Raw genomic sequence first — 19,135 nt, 5'->3', positions numbered from 1 at the left:
ATTAAGTAAATTAAAAACTCTTTAAATAATTATTTGAAAGTGGCATTACTTAATGAAAGCAATACATCGATCTTTAAATGATTTATTAAATGTGTAATGAATTAAATAAACACACAATTAAGTGTGTCTTGATATGCATCATTAAATAATTAAAATACCAGTTCATTTAATGTAAACATATAATTTGAACACTTATATAATTATTTAATACTTATTTCACTATTTAATACAAATACAGTATTTAATAGTGTAAATGTTAAAAACATTTTGGAATTTTTGCAATTAAAATTAGATTGAGACTGCAAAAATTGACTTTGGCACATTTATGTTCGCTTGCATCAAATCGTGGAATGTTGCATGAACAACTCTCTAGATTTTGATTTGCAAATCAAATAACTAGGCTGTCGATCCTAACCCTTATCATCGCAAGTACTGCATACCAACAAAGGACTGAAAAATACTTACATTATACCCATTGTGTGTTATTTATAAAGGTCTTAAGACAAAAGTCATTTTATTTGCAAAAGTAGTTTATTATTCATTAGAGAGAGTCAATGCAAACGGAACCAAAATGGGACCATTTTTTTTGTCAGCTGTTGTGGTGTTTTTCCATATATACAAAGAAAACAATCACCACTTTTAAGCATTGAGATAATCATATGGCGCACAACTGAATGATTGGCAAAACCATTTCCTCCAAACTACAATACAAGAGCAATTCAACTGCAATCATCAACACCCTCACATTATACATCCACTAATTTTCATTCAGCTAAAACAAAAAAAGTCAACTACATACTACTGTTTCTGAACTAGCACATGTTATTACAGCAGCACATCTTTACATCAGTCAGTGAGTTTATGAAACATATTTAATTCATTTTCCTTTCCCCACACAGAGGTCCTGCATAAGAGAGCATATATAAAATATATTCCTATCAGACTGGATGTAAGCAGCACCTCTCTGCAGTCTTCTCTCGTATGTGAATGTCGTTGTTTCCCAGCAACGGGCTAAAAGGCACATGAAGTTGATGTTGTAACAGATGCTAAAAAGAAGTCCAAATCATAAAATAATTTGTTGTTCGTCAAAATTATACTTATTATTTTGCAGCTCTTGTTGTTATACTAATCATTGCCAGGGTGGGAATAAGAGAAAGTGTATTTATATTATTTAAATAGGAAAATAAAATGAATCTTGCAAAAATAATCATGAATACAATCAAACCAGAAATGACTATGTCCATTGGTTTCAGCTATCCAACCAAATGTGTTATTTTTTTTCAGGACAAGAAAGTCTTTTAAACAAGGTTATATGAAGCACACCCATCTTAAATAAGTGACACAATAGTACCAGCCAAACTGATATAAATGAATATTTAAAAAGAACAATACTTTACAAGTTCTACTAACTGCTTCTTATTCCTTAAGGGAAGCAATTGTCACTTGAGAAGGTAGTTTAAAGGGGACCTATTGTGCTCATTTTTTGACCTTTTGTGTGGTCTCCTATAGAGCAGCGACACACAATAACCTGCACAGAAAACGTTCTTGATCTTCCAGAATATACACCCATTCCAGCTCTATTTCCTTTGCTTTGTGCTTCCTGCCAAAGCAGCCTGTTTTAATTTATTCCATTCACAGCCCGCCTCTGGGTATGCTCACTCCGCTGTGATTGGTCACACTCCCAAAGTGCTTCCTAACTACGAACCATATAGGGAAGTCGCCCCTCTGTGACATCACAAAGGAACTGTTTAACCACGCCTTTTGAAACTGAGCGTTTTGGGCCATCCCAAACATCTTTCAGGGCTCACTTGCGCAAACCTCATTATCTGAAACTTTGGCATATTTTAACACTACAACATTCTAACTACATTTATAGGCCAGAAAAGTGGAAAAAGCATAATAGGTCCCCTTTAAAGCATTTTAACATGACTTCTCTACAGCAAATTAAGTTGTAACAGAGCCAAGAGGTCTGTGATCGTCCCTTTCCAGCAGAGACGCAAACGAAAAGGGAAACAGTGCACAAACCAGAGTTTGTCACTTGTGGGACACACTCTACCCACAATTTCCACATAGTGCCAAAATTCCTAACAGATTGATTAGCTGTGGGATGTTGAGTCTGCTGATGAAAAAAATGTTTTTTTTTGTGTCATTAAAAAAAAAACTAACTGAAAAGTTTAATGGAGAGAAAAAAAATCCCTCTTCTGGGGGGTATTGCAAAGCTGTCCTCCATCAGGTATCACTGACCACCATTATAGGCATAGTCTGCCTTGTTGTGCATGATGAGTTTGTTGTCCACAAAGTAGAAACTGTCTGATCTGGTCTCATAAGGGTGCTCCACCATTTGTCGAACTGGTTTTGAGAGAAAGAGAGAGAACAAGATGAATGAAAATGTGACAATTTAGGTACCGTGGAAGTCTAAACTAATCATTGATTGCACATTTAATTGGGACTTTGGCCAGCAATATAATAAGAATGGAATTTCCTCCATCTATGCATCTATGCATAGTTTTATGTTGGCCTCACAGTTGCATGTTCTCCCATAGTACTCCAGCTATCGCCCGTGTTCCAAAAACATGCATGTTTGGTCAGTTGGAGACTCTAAAGTAGGGGTGCTCACACTTTTTCAGCATGCGAGCTACTTTTAAAATGACCGAGTCAAAATGATCTATCCACTACAAAAATGCAAAACATCTATTTATTTTCAAATGTATTGAGGATTATTTGTACGTACAATGTATGTTGATGTACCTTACATAACCAAATGAGCCAATATTGCAAAACACACATAATTAACTATTAACATTTTTTGTAATTACCTGAGTTTACTTTGATGACTTGCACTGAATTGAACCAGCCAGGGATGCATAGTCCAGACAGTAGCTGCTGATAGCCAGCCTTAAGCACACTTCCAAATGTTTATCAGTCATGGATAATATCCGTATCATAATATCCGTATAATATTCCATATCCGTATGGAAGTGATATGTTTTTTGCCTTTTTACTTGGTCCAGCTCCTTCACTCATTTTAGTGACCATAAACTTTAGCGAGGGCTTAAAATCTCGCAATTCGCCGACTAGCTTAGTACTTTGCATCGTTGTTTACGCATGAGCGGTGACCTAAAGGTCAAAATTCAGTTGTCATCTGACTGGTTGTCCTGTATGTCAATCAAGTAACGGGGACTGATGATAGGCTGACATCGTAAGTTCTGCTGCACTTAGAGACGTTGTTTGATTTGATTGGTCACCCGAAGGGCAACATTCAGTTGTCATCTGAATGGCTGCCCTGTATATCAATCAAGTGACGGCATTGATGCTGGGATGATATTTTTGTAATGTCACGTCGTGATCGACCAGCGATCGACCAGTACCACCTCCGCGATCGACCGGTAGCTCGCGATCGACTTAATGAGCACCCCTGCTCTAAAGCCTTCATTATGCTACAGCACCTGTGTAAGACAGGCTGTTTCACTCCATCCCTTGAAACTTTCCAGCAGAGCTTGACGTGCACCTCTTGAAAATTTGACATAGTAGAACATTTTATACAGTAATCCCTTGCTTATCACTCTCATAGAGATGATGCACTGCGTCAGTAGTTCTTCGTTTTTAGCTGCTACAATAACAAGGTTGCTGTAGCTTTGTTTATATACAGGTTAGTTATTTAAATATAATTTTGTTGGCATTTTTTGGGGCTTTATAGTCAAATAGGTGTGTTCCGTCGTTACACCAGTGATTCTCAAATAGGGACACAAGAGGCTTTCATTTCAATGCAGTCCTACCAAATTGTACAAATTTATAGTACTCAACATGAAATTTGACTCTTGAATACACTTGCATGCTCTCCAGTTTGTAGCATTTAGAGACAAGTTAAGTCTGTACAGTACAGATAAATTAATAAATATTATAATATGAAATATTATCAGTTTATCTAGTATTTCAAATTGGGGAGGGGTGAAAATATTTCAGTCACTTGGGGGTGCATGACAGAAAATAATGCGTTACATGCATTTTTTCCCCCTCTTTATAATGCACAGAAAAGGGAAAGACATGTGTGGTTATGTTTCACATAAGGATTGTGGATAATAGTCAATTTTTAAGAGCAGTTTTCCTTTCAGTGTTCACTTTTTAAGTAACAACAACATAGTGGTCTCGGACTAGATAAATTGTTATAATTAAGTGTGTTTCACAGTGTCGTGCAAATATAACACGTGACTTACTGAGGTCATCTGGAAGTTGCGGAAACTCATAAATGTGTTCACATGTGTTGCGGCTGTTGGGGATACAAAACCCGAAGTCAAAGTCAAAGTTCTTGAGTAGACGACCCTGGAAGTAATGCCTCTCAATCATACGAAAGCTGTTAATGGGTCGGTCGCCTACTGTGAACTCCACCCTGATACATAAAAAAAAAACAGTTTCCACTTCAGTCATGCACATACAGTACTCAGTGTAAGAGTACTGTTACTGCAACCAGACAGTTATGTTGTGTGTACTTACGTTGCACCTACAGTTTGTAGTTTCAAAAACGCTGCTGTGAACTGATATCTTACAAAACGGCCGGCACTGACGTCAACATCTCCACTCCCTTCCTCAGCCTCTGCAGGACCTGATAGACAAAAGCAGTTTAGTTGCTAGGCATTCAAATTTCACACAGAAGCAGTGTGTCACTCTAGAATGCATGTTTACAATACATACATCACAAAACAGCCTGATTTAATAACATGCAATAATCAATATATTTAACACTAAAAAGGATCTTCAGAACAAAACCATGGAATTTCCATTTCACCCACGAGTGACTAGGAATTTCAAAATATGCATACAAATGAAGATCCTTGTAATGATTTCTGCTAGTTATACACCCCTTCAACCCATCACCACGTATATCCTATACTATAGTCCTGTTGTAAACACGAGCATAAAAGCATATTCCTGCTACTTCAAAATACAATACACTCATATGTGACTTTACTCATCTGTATACACTGTATATGACTGTATACACCAGTCATTATTTGCACTATGAACCATTTATCATTGCACTAAAATTAATATATCTTGTTAAATTGTCTTTTTTACTCTACTTTTATATACTATTTTTTTAACTTGACTATTGCACTGAAAGGAGAACCTCTCCAATCTTGTTGTACATCTTGTATAATGACAATAAAGGCCATTCCATAACTACCATCTCCAAAGTCAAACGACACCAATGTAGTACAATGTGGAGTTACAACTGGAGTAATTTGGGAGAAAAATACTCAAAACATTGGTGGCCATTCTGTGTGACATCACACAAGACATAACTGCTCAAGAAACTTTTGTTTAGTGAGCATCCATAAGATTACCTTGTCTATTTTCATCATCATCATCGTGACAATTTTCCTATTTTCCTGTGTGATGACCATAAAGCCAGAAATTTAATTTAGCAACAAAAAAAACATTTTTCTGGCCCTGGCTGCTCAATACGATATGGATAAATAAAGCATAAGTTTAGATGAACAAAGTCATCTGGTGTTTTGAATCAATCTGAATCGGTGCAAGTTCATGATGAGCACATAATAGTAACAGTTAACTTATTTTTACACTTGTAGACAATAACTTCACACATGAATTACCAGTATTGGGAGGTTTTGCGATCTCAAATAGTACTGTTCCGGTCTCAAGATCTCTGATCTTGAAGCGGGTGAAGTCAATGTTGTAGATATTGTCTTCAGGTTTGCAGAGATAGTCTGAAACAAGACGTTTGTGAAAAGAAGAAAATTATTTGTCACATGACATACATCCATTTAACACATTTCTCCTATGGTAGCTATTATAAATTTGCATTATACCCCTGTGTGTCAGTGCATTGAGCAATACTATGCAGCACTTTGGAAACTGTTTATAAAATGTGCCATATAAATAAAGTGGATTGGATTGGATACTATAGCACCATCTCCCAGCTTTTCAACCAAGTGACGCGATTGGGGAGGGAAGTCATGTCATTGTTGTTTGGTGCAGGAAAAGGACAAAACAATGAGAGGCATTACGCATAGGCTGAGGCGTTGGAGACACACTTTAGTTGGAATACAAATTAGTCAATGCGTCTAAACCTTTGATTGATTGGTGTGTGTGTCCCCTGATTAAAACATCGTGTGCATGGTCTCCTCGAACTTGAACTATAACCCTCTTTACTCCTCCTGGTGTGGATATTAATAGTTTTTAATGCAAAATTACATCAGCATGTAAAGTTCTGTGTTCATCCTCATCCCATTGTGCACCTGTGGGGGAGACCCTTCAGCATACAAAGCAGTTAGCATATAATATATACAGTCGCCAAAATTGAGGCCATTAAAGCTAACATTTACGTACCTTCCGTAACAGCCCGGAGTCCCAATACATGATCGGGAGAAATATCTCCTCCTAGTGCCCTGAGTTCATCCTCGGTGACCACAGGCCACTTATCCGTCTGACTGCGCCTCGACTTCAGCTTCTTTAACATCCCTCCGCCGGCTTTCCTGTCCCTGTGGTTTGACTCCGATCCGGTGTCTGTGTCTGAGTGTCCCTTGCCAACCGATGGCGCTGTTTTGTTCCGAGATCCGTGCATATTAGACACCGTGGTGGTAACGGCAAAAAAAGAGTTGTGCTTTTTATTTGTGACAAATTGCGGCTGTAATTTCAAGATGGCGTAATGCGCGCACGGGTGACGGAAAAGTACGACACTGGTTGGCTGAGTACGGTGAGAATTGTCATGGTTACCAAAGGGGTGTGCTTCATTTGTTGTCTGCGTAGTACCGTTTTATTTCCACGGGGTGGGTATTACTTGAGTGAACTCGCTCAAGAGTGTCTCAAAAATTGACGTAAAGTTTGTCATATAGTCTTTTCATTGCAATTTTGCGTTATGACCAAGAAAGAAAAATCTTTCAGAAAAGAAATCATGGAGTAATGGCCATCAAAATATCACAGTGTACAGAAATTAGCAATGTTACAAAATTTTGAAATTTGTCAGGGTTTTGTGATCAATACTATCGGATAGATCATGACTTTAACTTTAATTTGATACCTTATTAAATTATCTATAATTATATACCGGAAAATAGTGCCTTTGGTCCCTATTGTTTTAACATTGAGTGTGAGCGACTGTGATCGATTCAGGGACATCCGTACAACAAAGTAACACAAAGTATGCGGGTAGCTGGTCTATGTCAATTCAGAGATTATGAAGTGGAACGACAGAAACATTAAGAAAGTTTCAACCTTGGTTTTAACATTGGTTCTGGTAGGTAAATGTCCATCAGATTAATGCATGCAATCTAAAATTATACAGACTGTAGAACATATTGTGGGAAATAGAATATAATATACTTTATGTACAGTATTTAATTGCAAATACGATCTGTTATATACTCTGATACAGTAGGTGGCGGTATGTTCAAAAACCATGGTTGCACCCCCACATTTCACCCAAGAAGAAGAAATGAGCAACGATGGTGAGAGTAAAGTCAAGGTAAACTTTGTGGAACTAATAAGTTGTCTTTTCATATCATTGTGTCTGATTGTGTGTTTTTGTCATGACAGATATTTATTGTGTGAGATTAACGTGTCAGAGAGGAACCGCCTCTTGCTCCTCGATGACCGAGCCATCACTTCGGCAGTGAAGGAAGCAGTGGCCCGCATTCACGGCGACTATGGAGCGGCACTGTGCAGCATCAGGTTCTCCGGTAAACATTGTTGTCCCGTTTTCTTACTAGTAAAATGCCTTGAATTCTTATTGATATGTCACAATTCTAGTTGATACATGCATCCGGAAATGTGGTTATTACACGGTTTTTGCGGGACTAACACTCGAGAAGAATCCACCGATTGTGGTGAAAAGGCTGTTAGCCACCCCAGCTATCGCATTACTCTATAATGCTACACAGACAGCCGCTTACTACACAAAATAAACAGTTAGGACACTTGTACAGCTTGCACTTCTTGTAACATTGTAGTAACATTTCATATAATGAGGTTTTGTACATTTGGAAGTGAGCCCTAAAAGAAGTTTGGGATGGCTCAAAACTCTCAGTTTCAAAAGGCGTGGTAAAACCTTTCCTTAGTGACGTCACGAAGGGACAGACTTCCTTATATATGAACTCTCTGCCCTCCCCGAAGCTCTGCTTCTGTGTTTATGATGTTAGCAGTGACTCACAGAAAGTGTTTCTTCAGGTGTAAGGGAAAGCTACATTTGTTTACAATTCCTAATGGCACATCAGGCACAAGTGGTTGGAGTTATAGTATAAAGTATATAGTATAAAGGAGTGGGGTGGCTAATGGCTCTACCCGAGATTTTTTACTCACTGGTAGTCCCGCAAAAACACATGACATGTTACAGATGCTGTAGAAAACCTTACCCTAAATTGCTAAAGCTACTTACCATTGAGATAAGTATTGAAGTAACCTCTTTTCTTGAGTAGCTTCAGACTGTACAGTTTCCACTTCGGATTGTATTCTGGATCATCGCATCCGCATCCTTGAATTTATCTGTATGTGGCCCTTGGTGGAAAAAGTTTGGACACCTCTGATGTTGATGATGTGTATTGTTTCATATTCTCTTCAGTCAAATACCTGAATACTCACACTGGAATGGTCTTCCTGCGTTTCCCTAAAAGATTCTACAGACTCCTTTGGTCAGCATTGCCCTTTATCACCAGTATAGAAACACGTGGGCAGAAAATACCATGTTTTCTCAACTGTCTCCACATCGGAGGTAAGAGTAGATTATATTTTACATTTATATCACTGTGTGTTGTATTTGTAAAAGCATGAGTTAATTTACTGTACATTTAAATTCCTCTTGTAGAATTCAGGTACAGTGGAACCTTGGTTAGCATATCCATATGAATATATAAATGACAATATTTTTAGCGGGATGCACGGCGGTCGAGCGTGCAGACCTCACAGCTAGGAGACCCGAGCTCAATCCCAGCCTCGGCCATCTCTATGTGGAGTTTGCATGTTCTCCCTGTGCGTACATGGCTTTTCTCCGGGTACTCCGGTTTCCTCCCACATTCCAAAAACTTGCTAGGTTAATTGGTTGACTCCAAATTGTCCATAGGTATGAATGTGGGTGTGAATGGTTGTTTGTCTATATATATATATATTTATGGCATCTGCATTTCACTTTGTAACTCATTCAAACAATAAACATGAATTCAATGTAATATGTTTCCTAAGGAACCATTAGAACATGTCAGAAGTTTCTGGTGCGTTACAACACACGACAGCTCCAACGGATGCTTCCTAACTGCGATAATGAAGGTAAACTATGTTATTTAAGCCTTTGATATAGAATAAGCATACAAAGTAACTCTATCTTCACATGCTTATCCTTATTCTCATGAGATGTATTTAGGTTGTAAATATGACTTCAGTAAACAATAAGAAAGGAAATAGTGATTAGAATTTTTCCATATTTTCCATTTACAGGAGAAAGGAAACAGATTCGCAAAGCCATTTTAAGTTGTTCGTTAATACGAGGAGCATTTGAAGAAAACCCAGAGAGTGAAGAAGATGAACAGTAACCGCACCAAATACAGGACACGGTGATTCCTTCTCACACATACAGTATCTCAAAGTTAATCCCAGAAGTGTTTGAAGGTCTGTCACGCTTAGTACAAACTGTACTGCGTACGTCAGAACTTCATTTCTTTATCTGCACCCCCAGGAACTGGAGCTGCTGTCTATCTTCACTACTGTCATTGAAGAGTGGTGTGTGACTGGACTGACTCCTCCCTGGTTTTGTCGACATGCAGGGCAAGGCTTCTCTGCTCTGTGGGCCAGGTCGCTTTCACCCCGCATTAGGCCGGATTTGCTGCCATGTAGTCAATCGATAAACATCACTATTAAGCCAGGCTCATGTAAACGTGCATTTAAGTGACTTGCTGTCTGGGGTTATGGAGTTTTGTTGACATATATGTCTGTCTTTAAAAGTGTCACACTTGAAAAATAAACTGCCTATGGTATCAGTTTCACTTTATTCACTAATTTGGCCAAAGTAGACAGATGAACATTTTGCCCATAATTAAAGGGTATTCACTTGGTGTTGGATTATTCACCCACTAATAGGGAACGTGAGCTGGGATTAGACCCCTCAGTCAAGTTAATTTTACCCAACTGATGGTGTGTCGTTGCAATATGCAATAATTATGCTTCGTGCGAAACTATGACCGTGAATCAGCTCGTCCACTAAATCATTAACTGTATTCACAGTTTTTTTTCTTCATTTTGTAATGAAAAACTGATGTAATTCGGTCTGATGACGAATAAAGTCAAGCACGTTCGTTGTACCGATTGGCTCTGATGCGTAGTTCCGGGTTGTCCTCTATGACAGCGTTGATTCGTTGAAACAGGGTGTAGTTCTCCTGTCATTTAGTTACCTTCGCCGTAATGGTCAGGCAAGCGATAGAGACTACATTTCCCAAAATGCAACAATAAGCCCAGGCTCAACAGCTTTGCAGCAGAGACGAGAAACATCCGGGTCCCTCAGGTTTCTACCAGGCGACCCGTCGCCATTAGTGCGAGCGCATAAAAAAACAATATATAGTTTGGGCCTAAAAGCCAAATACTGATAATTTCTGGCTATTGGAAACATTTTAATACATTGTCTTAGCAAACTGCTTGCTCTACCTAGAAGCAGCTTCTTTTTTGGGGCCCTGTCCCCGCGTGGCGAGCTTTCGTCCTCTCTTGCTAAGCCTCCATAACTTGAGACGCCGATATCGTCTCTTCTTTCTTCTCCTGGTTATTTTGTTGTAAAGATGTCGCCGTAATGGGGTCTCCGTGTTTGGTAGATATGAATCAGGGCATTTGCCGCCTGACTCGCACTCTTTGCAGCCCCCTTTTGCCGGTGTTTTTGTTTGATGCTAGAGAGCTCAACGGCTCTCTGCCCGGATTTCGGCCTCAGCGCCGTTCACTGCACGGATATAAACATGGAGAAAAACCCGAACAGCAATGCCAAGGTTCCACCTCGTTCCAACTCTTCTGGGCCAACGCCGGGGGAATCTAAACCCAAAGCAGGTATAAGAACGAACACAATTTAATCCCACCAATGTCATTCGAGTTTGGAAAACATAATTGTCTCCTGTTGAACCAAGAGGCCCGTTGAGGCCTAGTCGTAGGGGTGAGCCGAATATTCCACATATCAATAATACCAATACTCAGGGAATAAATTATTGGACAGATCAAGGCTTTTGAGGGCAATAAAACAAGATTTTGTTATTTTGCTCAAACAATTGTGTAAAACTAGTCTGATTGTTCTATTTTTGTGAAATATTCTTCACTGGTAGTATTAACATTTTAAAATTTTTATATTTTTTATGTTAAAGCCGTTTTATTTTTATAATCGTGATCAATTAGTTAGGATGAAATAATTCACGGACCTTTTAAAGATTTTAAGTAAACAGTATCTGTATATGCAGTACTGATCGTGTATTTACTTGGTGTCTGATCAATACCAAAATTTGCTCTACAGTATTGCACAGCTTCATTTGACATGTCTGACATAGCTATAAAACCATTGTGAAGTTGGAGCATGTAATAAAGTAGGATATACTTCTTTCAAATAAGTTTCTTTGAAATATAATTACCTGTTGTTGTCGCCTTTACCAACTGAAACACACCCATTATGTAGAAATCAGACAGCCTACACCGGGTTGTCAGTTGAAAGTACTGGAATGAATGTGCAGCTCATAAAGTCTTATTTTATTTTTCAGAAAGTAAGAATAATGGAGGGTCCAAGCGTTATAATCGCAAACGGGAGCCCTCCTTTCCTAAAGCAGAAAACTTTCCTGGCCCGCGTCGCACCAATCCACAGAAAAGCAAGAATTTTGACAAGAGACCCCCCCAGAGAGGTGGAGGACGGCAGTTTGGGGTTACAGGTGGAGGACGACGGGAGGAGGTTGGTATTTTAAGAGATGACCTTTTATTATCTTGTGTAATTTGTCAGGTGTTGGCAAGTTTTTTTATTGCAGTATAATTGCAGTAATAACTGCTCAATTTTATTCACCCCTGCTTGTCCAGGTAGCAGAGACACGCCGGGCAGAGTTTAGCCCGGCTCAGTTTGCTGGACCGAAAAAAATCAGTCTGAACCATTTGTTGAACTTCACTTTTGAACCTCGTGGAGGTCATGGTGCTGCGGGGGAAGGAGGGCACTCCTGTTGGGGACGTCGAAATAAATGGGGTCACAAGCACAAGCCCTTTAACAAGGAGCTTTTCCTGCAGGCCAAGTAAGCAAACCTTAAATGTTACATTCACAACAATCAGGTGGACATTGACCATTCTCTTTGCCTTTCAGTTGCCAGTTTCTGGTGACTGATGATCAGGACTACAAGGCTCACTTCACTGATCCTGACACTCTTGTCAACTGGGACTGTGTGCAACAAGTGGTGAGTTCCTTTTCTCAATTATCTGATATGATCTTTAACACCATTTCCCTTAAAGAATATCCACCTGTTGGTTTCATCCAGCGAATCTACAGTCATGAGGTGCCGTCTTGCCCCATCTGCCTCTACCCACCAGTGGCAGCCCGCATCACCCGCTGTGGACACATCTTCTGCTGGCCATGCATACTGCACTACCTATCTCTAAGTGACAAGACTTGGTCCAAGTGTCCCATATGCTATGAAGCTGTCCACGCGCTGGATCTGAAGAGGTGACAAGGGCTGAAAAATTATAGGTCCTCTTAAAAGTTAATGGTAGTCAATATATAAATAGACTATACATGTACGTGTAGCACATGTATGCTTCACACCTGCTATAAAAATTCTGTGTGTATATATGTAGTATGTACACAATCAGAAGTCTTAATATCAGCTACAAAGTGATGGATATGTTGTGGGTAACATGCGACTCACATTACCTTCACAATCACCATAATGGGCATTCCAGATATAGCATATACAGTATGTCCATTCATACAGTGTATTACTTACTACTTAATCATTTCTCTGCAAAACCCCCCAAATTTCCAAGGCAGGGCGGCTTTTATTTTAATGTAGTGTATCACGATTCATTACATGGTGATGAAAAAGCATTTGTATGGTTACATGAATTGCTGTTACATTGTCACAGTTAAGCTTAAACCTCTGTTTGTTGTTTTAGTGTGGTTGCTATGGAGACCAAGCAGTATGTGGTTGGCGACGTCATCACCATGCGCCTCATGCGGAGGGAAAAGGGGGCTGTAGTAGCCATGCCTAGCTCTCAGTGGGTGAAGGTGGAGGAGCCTATACGGTTTGGAGGTAAGTAATTACATGCTTTACTATGGTTGATCATGGTTGTTGTAATAGTTCAGTTTTATTTCTGAAATATTCAAATACACTTCTTTTTGTTCTGTAGATGGTTCTCTGAGCCCATATTCCAAGCTGCTGCTCACCACCTTTGCGCAGGTCCTCAGCTTGGTGGCAGAGGAGAAGGCGGTCCTGCAGGCACAGCTATGCCAGGAAGAAGATGCACAAGGCTGCTTTATCCAGAGCGCACTTTGCCATTTGCAGGTAAAGAGAGCCAACATACCTGGGGTTACTTTTTTTGTATCGAACTGTAACAAAAAAACGTGAATTTTGTGTATCACCTGTAATTAATATGTAATCCTACTTAGCAGAAATTCCGTTATTGCAGTCTGGTCTGGAACCATTAAAGGGGCCCTGTTGGGCTTTTTTTAGAATGTTGTGTTCTTGTGTTAAACAATACCAAAGTTTCAGAAAATGAGGTTTGCGCATTTGGAAGTGAGCCCTGAAAGAAGTTTGGGATGGCTCTTGAGCGCTCGTTTTCAGAAAGTTTTTTTCAAACACTGGCCATCACAGTAAGCTTTTGGAGCCTATGTTTAACCAAAAAGGCCCCGATATTCGAACCAATTGTGGAACCATGACAATGGAAAAGTAAATCCCCAAACAACCAGCTCCACAAAAGCTACAAACTAGTTACAGCGGAAAAGGGTCCAAAGTGTGTCCGACAATGTGTGCTCCTCCTCGGGCAGGCGAGGTGGATGCAGCGCCCTTACATCCCACTTCTCCTGAGCTACACCGCACCAGCAGTGCCTATGTTAGCAAAGGGCCAACAATGTGCATAATAGGTCCCCTTTAACTCAGACAAACAACAAATGATTGTACTTGGCTGTACATGGTCTGGTGACTCCATGAGGTTGAGAAAGGATGCTTCAGATTACGAACCACTTGTAACAGCGCTGCAGCATGCACTTTACTTTGCTCTTCCTTTGCCATATTTGTGCAGTGTACACAGAGGAATCACCATATAGCAAACATTTGTCTCCTTTTGATTTAGGAAAGAGAGGAAATTCTCCTTAAGCAACAGAAGTCAAGTGCTGTTGACAACTTTGACTTGTCCTCTCTGGCTCTTGAGGAAACTGCTTCGCCTGTAGATGAATTCATTACCAACAGCAGCGTTACCAAGGTAGGGCTGAAGGAACATTTATCTAGCATTGCTTCTTATTCTCTCTTTCCCGGAGTTAGTCATCATCAGCATGAATACTTGTCTCATTTTAGCCTGTGCTGCAGTACTCTTCTGCTTTTGATGATGAGGTGGAAGAACCCCCAGAAGAGGCTGACGAGGAATTGCCCGGGTGTCCTGAAGATGATTTGGAGTGTGTGCTTGAAGAGCCTGTAGATGCTGTGTTGCCGTTAGCCCCAGAGCACCTTTCTGATGAGGAAAATCCTGCCAGAGAGGCAGAAACCGATCGCACTTCAACCAGCCTCGTGCATGGACCGTTCTATTACTTCTACCAAGGTTTGTATTTTGCAGGACCAAATTCAAAGCCATGAACATGTAGCCATGTTCCTCACCTGTTACCCATAGCTTTTGTTGGTGTATGAGGTGCAATATACAACAAAAAATATAAACTCAAATAGGATCACTTTAATCAGCTATTTTAATGACTGATAGATGAGCTGTTTTGAGTTTCAAGACCGGTGTTGTTTCGTACTCCATATTTTATTTATGGAGTAAAAAAAGCAACAGCGTCTATTGTTGTGATTATGACATATTTTGATGAAATGTGCCTGCTTAAGTAAATTGAAAGAATAATTGTCATTTAGTAATGAGATTTCATGTTGCGATTGATTGCAATTTCATGTGCTGAGTGATAAACTAAATTGTAGAGAAATCAGCTAATTTAAGGGTCACTTGACATGATTTATTAACTTTCCTTAAGTATGTTATCAACTTTTAAACATAAACTTTACATATTGTTTGTAATTATGTTCGACATAAAAAACTGCAGGTTTTTAATTTATTTTGCCCATCATTCACAATCCTTGTGTGAAACATGTGTTCCCCTTTAAGTTATACCAAAGTCAAAATCAAATAACTGTTGACTTAAAACCTTTTGCCTTCCACCTTTACTGTATCTCTCATATTTCATGATTCCTCATATTTCTCATCCTCTAGCTGAGGACTGCCAGCAGATGTTCTTGCATCCTGTGAATGTGCGTTGTCTGCTGCGTGAATATGGCAGCTTAGAGGCCAGCCCAGACTCTATCACTGCCACAGTGGTGGAAATTGAAGGACACACGGTCACTGAGGTCAGAATGACATGAATCACACACTGTTAAAAAAAAAAGGTGTCGTGTATTCGTTATGTCTTTTCAAATGGGACCTATTAATGCTTTTTCCACTTTTCTGAAATATGAATTTAGTTAGAATGTACTATGCCCATGTTGAACAATGTCAAAGGTTCAGATAATGAGGTTTGGGATGGCTCAAAATGCTCTGTTTCAAAAGGCGTGGTAAATCTGCCCCTTTGTGATGTCACAGAGGGGCAGACTTCCTTACATATAAACACTCTGCCCTCTCCCAAGTGCTACGCCGCTGTTTATTTGCTAGCAATGCCTAAAAAGAAAGCCACATTTGTTTACAATTCCTAAAGACGCCACCATCAGGCACAAGTGGTTGGAGTTCGCACTGGTAGTCCTGCAAAACAGATTACATGTTACCGATGCTGTCGAAAATCTCATGCTAAAATGCTAAAGCTACTTACCATTGAGACACGCCCTGAAGTAACCTCCTTTCTCAAGAAACTTCGGACTCTCCAGTCTGTACTTCCAACAGATATGGCGGTATGTTTGACGTTTATTATCAACTCCTATACTGTTTATCAACTTCAATATAAGGTTAGTGGCACAAACCGGAACTCTTTTGTATACACTGGCAGTGTGACCAACCACAACAGATTGGGTGTGCTTGGAGGCGTTAAAAGAGACCAAATTTCGCAGGAAACGACACGGCAGCCGACACACGTGTCTGATACACATCATGTTTTTACACAACGCAAAAAATAGACTACAAATATATTCTTGATGCGTTTACACGCAAATTCAGCACCATACTAGTAGGAGAAATGCTGGAAAACAGCTCCTGGTGTCAAAAATATCACCTTTTTATATGACCCAAAGGCATGGTGCTCAATATCAACAACTTTAGATATTTACAGGAAGTTAATTAAGTACACATCACATGGTTTTTTTTTTCGCACCACAAGTGCCCAATGCTACGTCTATCTTGTTTTGTTGTATTACTGATTTGGAACCGAAATGTAAAATGATCTATAGAGCTGGGTGATGTGAATTGAGCTTTTTAAATCTATGTGCATAAAACGCCACGTGGACATGCCATAATCGATACAAGCCTGGTGTGAATTTGGGTTTAGTCTGTAGTTATGTTATTGTAGTTGTGTTTCCTACCACAAAATAAAAAAAGAAATGTGTATTCCTCCATAATCACACATACTGTCAAACAAAGGTGAAAAAGTTTCATCAATTTGTTGAATGCTTTTATTCATCCCTTGACAAGAGTTACGTTTGCCTTCTTTCAGGAGATCCGCCGTCGTCATCGCTACCTGTCTCATCTGCCACTCACGTGTGAGTTCAGCATCTGTGAGTTAGCCTTGCAGCCACCGGTCCTCTCCAAGGAAACCATGGACACATTTGCAGGTTTGGAAAACACTTTTGAATGTCAAGTGTGCTTTAGTTGCTCAGGGATTGAGGAGTGTGTGACTTTTTAATTGAAGATGAACTGGAGAAAAGAAAGCGACTGAGACAGAAGAAAGCAAGAGATGAGAAGCGCAGGGAGAAGCGAATTGAAATGGAAGAAAACAAGAAGCAGGGTAAATGTAAGTATACCGGCCGCTCTGAAATGTCACATTGCCATCTTTCACAGATTGATTTATGTCTTTCCTCTTTTAGATCCTGAAGTCCATATAGGACTAGAGAACCTTCAGCATTTCCCAGCATTCGGGTCACCACCTCACAACAGCAGCCTCCCAGTCCACCCTGATTTTACTTTAGTTCCTCCTTCACCCTTAAGCAGCAGTCCTTCCTCTGGTAAGTGTAGCTCTATGATGTTACATGTTCATGTTCATTTTTTTATATTATTTATAGCAAGTTTTGTCTTTAATATTTCAGATGGGATCACATTCCCAAGTCTGAATGGACAAAGCTCAACTCCTATTGTGGGAAGTGTGGAGGACGACTCTCACTGCATGTCCTTTGCACAGGTGTGTAAACAAACAGCCGTGGCGGAATCATCACACTGAGAATAATTTCTATTGTTGCATATTATGCATATTACATTTCCACACAGATGCTGAGAGATGGGAAAGCCAAAGCTGAAGCTGGGGTCAGAATCACCTCTAAGAACGGTACTGAAATATCCACACTTTAAAATGTCAACAAACTCCATACGAATGTTAAATTATGAATGTCATTGAATATTGATTGTTGTGAGCCCTGCCAGTGTTATCTAAAATCATCTTGTCTAATGATTGTCACTTGCAGAACTGACGTGCAGCTGTAATTGTTAAAAGTAAATACTGCAAAGTTATAGATTGTTCTGTATACAGCTAATATACTGAGTAGTAGATACAATGCTGCCTGATGGGTGTGTCCAGGGTGAAATAATACTTTTGCTGTATTGTATTTCACTTCCTGTAAAACCAGTTTTCGTGACTATTGACTCCTTACAGTCCGGCGTGTTTCTATTATCATGCAGATAAGCTGTTAGCTCCCCCCGCAGCAGACAGCGACGGAGAGAGTGACGGGTCGGACCGTGTCCCAGTGCCTAGCTTTCAGAACTCTTTCAGCCAAGCATTTGAGAAGGCACTTCTGCAGCTTGATAGTCCTGCATCTGCTCCACAGCCCGTGGTTGTCACAGGTGAGTGTCAAATTGTATTTTGGTAAATAATCAAAGTAAATGGGAAAATCACTTGTCCGTCCTTTTTTCTCTTACAGAGGAGAAGGGAGGAAAGAAGAAAAAGAAAAAACAAAAACTTCTGTTCAGCACATCCATGGTTCACACAAAGTAGACAACACTGAAATAAATTGAATGATATGGTCGTTTTGTTAATCATTATACTGCTTCAGTTTATGTTGCAAACCTCTGGGAGCTTTAGACTTCAAATTATTTCAAATGTAGCCACGTTTCATGCTTCATGCAGTGTTGGTTGCATTTGCTGAGCTTATGTTTTGGACTTTGGTTTGCAGCCCATGCAAAGGTTCCTGTTCCACTTTAATTTCCATTCTAGACTTATCTTCTTATTCTAGTGGGTAATACTTGGTGGTCTGTGGCATTGAGGGTATGATTATGGATGAGATCTATTTAAACCGTTGTGCTTAGAAAGTTGCAGTCAGCCAGCTGCAGGTACATTGCACTTTTTTGACTCTTTCCAGCATCCTCAGTGCTCAGATTTACCAGATCTTGTTTTGGTTTGCCGCAATTTGAAGCAAAGACCATTTTGTGAAATGACAACAGTATTGCAATAAAAACTCCTTTTCAGCAGCCATTGAGCAATGCTTCATCATATTTTGTGTTAAACCACAATTACTGCCCTTATCCCATTACGTTTTCTCATCTTTCACTTTTGGCCACTATATAGCCCTTTTATTTCAGTGTTGCAGTTGTGTCGAGTGGGAAAACTGCTGCAATTTGAAGAGGAATATATGGATCAAGGTTGTTTAATTCAATGTATAGACTATTGAAAATAAGTCTGCTAAAATGAATAAACAATTATGCACAATCAAATTGCTTTTTTTCTATTTTTTTAATTAAAATACTAGCTGGAAGTAGTGGTTTAGTTCAGTGAATTGCATCGATGCACTGTATCCGTAGTCTTTGTTTA

At 39.6% G+C, this 19,135-nt stretch overlaps 3 protein-coding genes across 3 annotated transcripts; 2 read left to right on the top strand and 1 right to left on the bottom strand.

Annotated features, from left to right (window-relative positions):
• Positions 1 to 535: 535 nt before the first annotated feature.
• unc119.1 (unc-119 homolog 1) lies at positions 536 to 6,690 on the bottom strand. The gene is made up of 5 exons (XM_058071167.1): positions 6,349 to 6,690; positions 5,613 to 5,726; positions 4,492 to 4,600; positions 4,215 to 4,387; positions 536 to 2,349 (listed from the first exon to the last, which is right to left on the bottom strand). Exons 1-5 carry the CDS (start codon positions 6,581 to 6,583, stop codon positions 2,237 to 2,239), a joined length of 744 nt encoding a protein of 247 aa, XP_057927150.1. The 5' UTR covers positions 6,584 to 6,690; the 3' UTR covers positions 536 to 2,236.
• Positions 6,691 to 7,127: 437 nt separating this feature from the next.
• pop5 (POP5 homolog, ribonuclease P/MRP subunit) lies at positions 7,128 to 9,989 on the top strand. Its single transcript, XM_058071168.1, has 7 exons — positions 7,128 to 7,255; positions 7,394 to 7,483; positions 7,555 to 7,697; positions 8,576 to 8,725; positions 9,193 to 9,276; positions 9,445 to 9,560; positions 9,683 to 9,989. Exons 2-6 carry the CDS (start codon positions 7,464 to 7,466, stop codon positions 9,537 to 9,539), a joined length of 492 nt encoding a protein of 163 aa, XP_057927151.1. The 5' UTR covers positions 7,128 to 7,255; positions 7,394 to 7,463; the 3' UTR covers positions 9,540 to 9,560; positions 9,683 to 9,989.
• A 477-nt stretch (positions 9,990 to 10,466) lies between these two features.
• On the top strand, positions 10,467 to 19,038 carry rnf10 (ring finger protein 10). The gene is made up of 17 exons (XM_058071165.1): positions 10,467 to 11,031; positions 11,727 to 11,911; positions 12,034 to 12,239; positions 12,308 to 12,398; positions 12,480 to 12,664; positions 13,114 to 13,250; positions 13,348 to 13,502; positions 14,290 to 14,418; positions 14,511 to 14,751; positions 15,412 to 15,545; positions 16,835 to 16,952; positions 17,030 to 17,131; positions 17,205 to 17,342; positions 17,424 to 17,515; positions 17,602 to 17,659; positions 18,010 to 18,171; positions 18,249 to 19,038. Exons 1-17 carry the CDS (start codon positions 10,875 to 10,877, stop codon positions 18,320 to 18,322), a joined length of 2,364 nt encoding a protein of 787 aa, XP_057927148.1. The 5' UTR covers positions 10,467 to 10,874; the 3' UTR covers positions 18,323 to 19,038.
• The last annotated feature ends 97 nt before the right edge of the window (positions 19,039 to 19,135 follow it).

This window comes from Doryrhamphus excisus, chromosome 4 (genome assembly GCF_030265055.1).
Source record: "Doryrhamphus excisus isolate RoL2022-K1 chromosome 4, RoL_Dexc_1.0, whole genome shotgun sequence".
In the NCBI taxonomy this organism is placed as follows: Eukaryota; Metazoa; Chordata; class Actinopteri; order Syngnathiformes; family Syngnathidae; genus Doryrhamphus; species Doryrhamphus excisus.
Note: the sequence above shows the minus strand (reverse complement) of the source record. Positions and strands in the feature narration are given on the sequence as shown.

What these genes read in the sequence shown, in the direction of transcription:
- pop5 (XM_058071168.1), top strand. Translation starts at nt 7,464, where the DNA reads ATGGTGAGAGTAAAGTCAAG. An exon ending in GTGCAGCATCAGGTTCTCCG is followed by an intron (nt 7,698 to 8,575) that starts GTAAACATTGTT and finishes TATTCTCTTCAG; the next exon opens with TCAAATACCTGAATACTCAC. An exon ending in TCCTAACTGCGATAATGAAG is followed by an intron (nt 9,277 to 9,444) that starts GTAAACTATGTT and finishes TTCCATTTACAG; the next exon opens with GAGAAAGGAAACAGATTCGC.
- rnf10 (XM_058071165.1), top strand. Translation starts at nt 10,875, where the DNA reads ATGCTAGAGAGCTCAACGGCTCTCTGCCCGGATTTCGGCCTCAGCGCC. An exon ending in GGAGCCTATACGGTTTGGAG is followed by an intron (nt 13,251 to 13,347) that starts GTAAGTAATTAC and finishes TTTGTTCTGTAG; the next exon opens with ATGGTTCTCTGAGCCCATAT. An exon ending in AAGCAGCAGTCCTTCCTCTG is followed by an intron (nt 17,343 to 17,423) that starts GTAAGTGTAGCT and finishes TTAATATTTCAG; the next exon opens with ATGGGATCACATTCCCAAGT.
- unc119.1 (XM_058071167.1), bottom strand. Translation starts at nt 6,583, where the DNA reads ATGCACGGATCTCGGAACAAAACAGCGCCATCGGTTGGCAAGGGACAC. An exon ending in ACTCCGGGCTGTTACGGAAG is followed by an intron (nt 5,727 to 6,348) that starts GTACGTAAATGT and finishes GTCTTGTTTCAG; the next exon opens with ACTATCTCTGCAAACCTGAA. An exon ending in CGCAAAACCTCCCAATACTG is followed by an intron (nt 4,601 to 5,612) that starts GTAATTCATGTG and finishes TTTGTCTATCAG; the next exon opens with GTCCTGCAGAGGCTGAGGAA.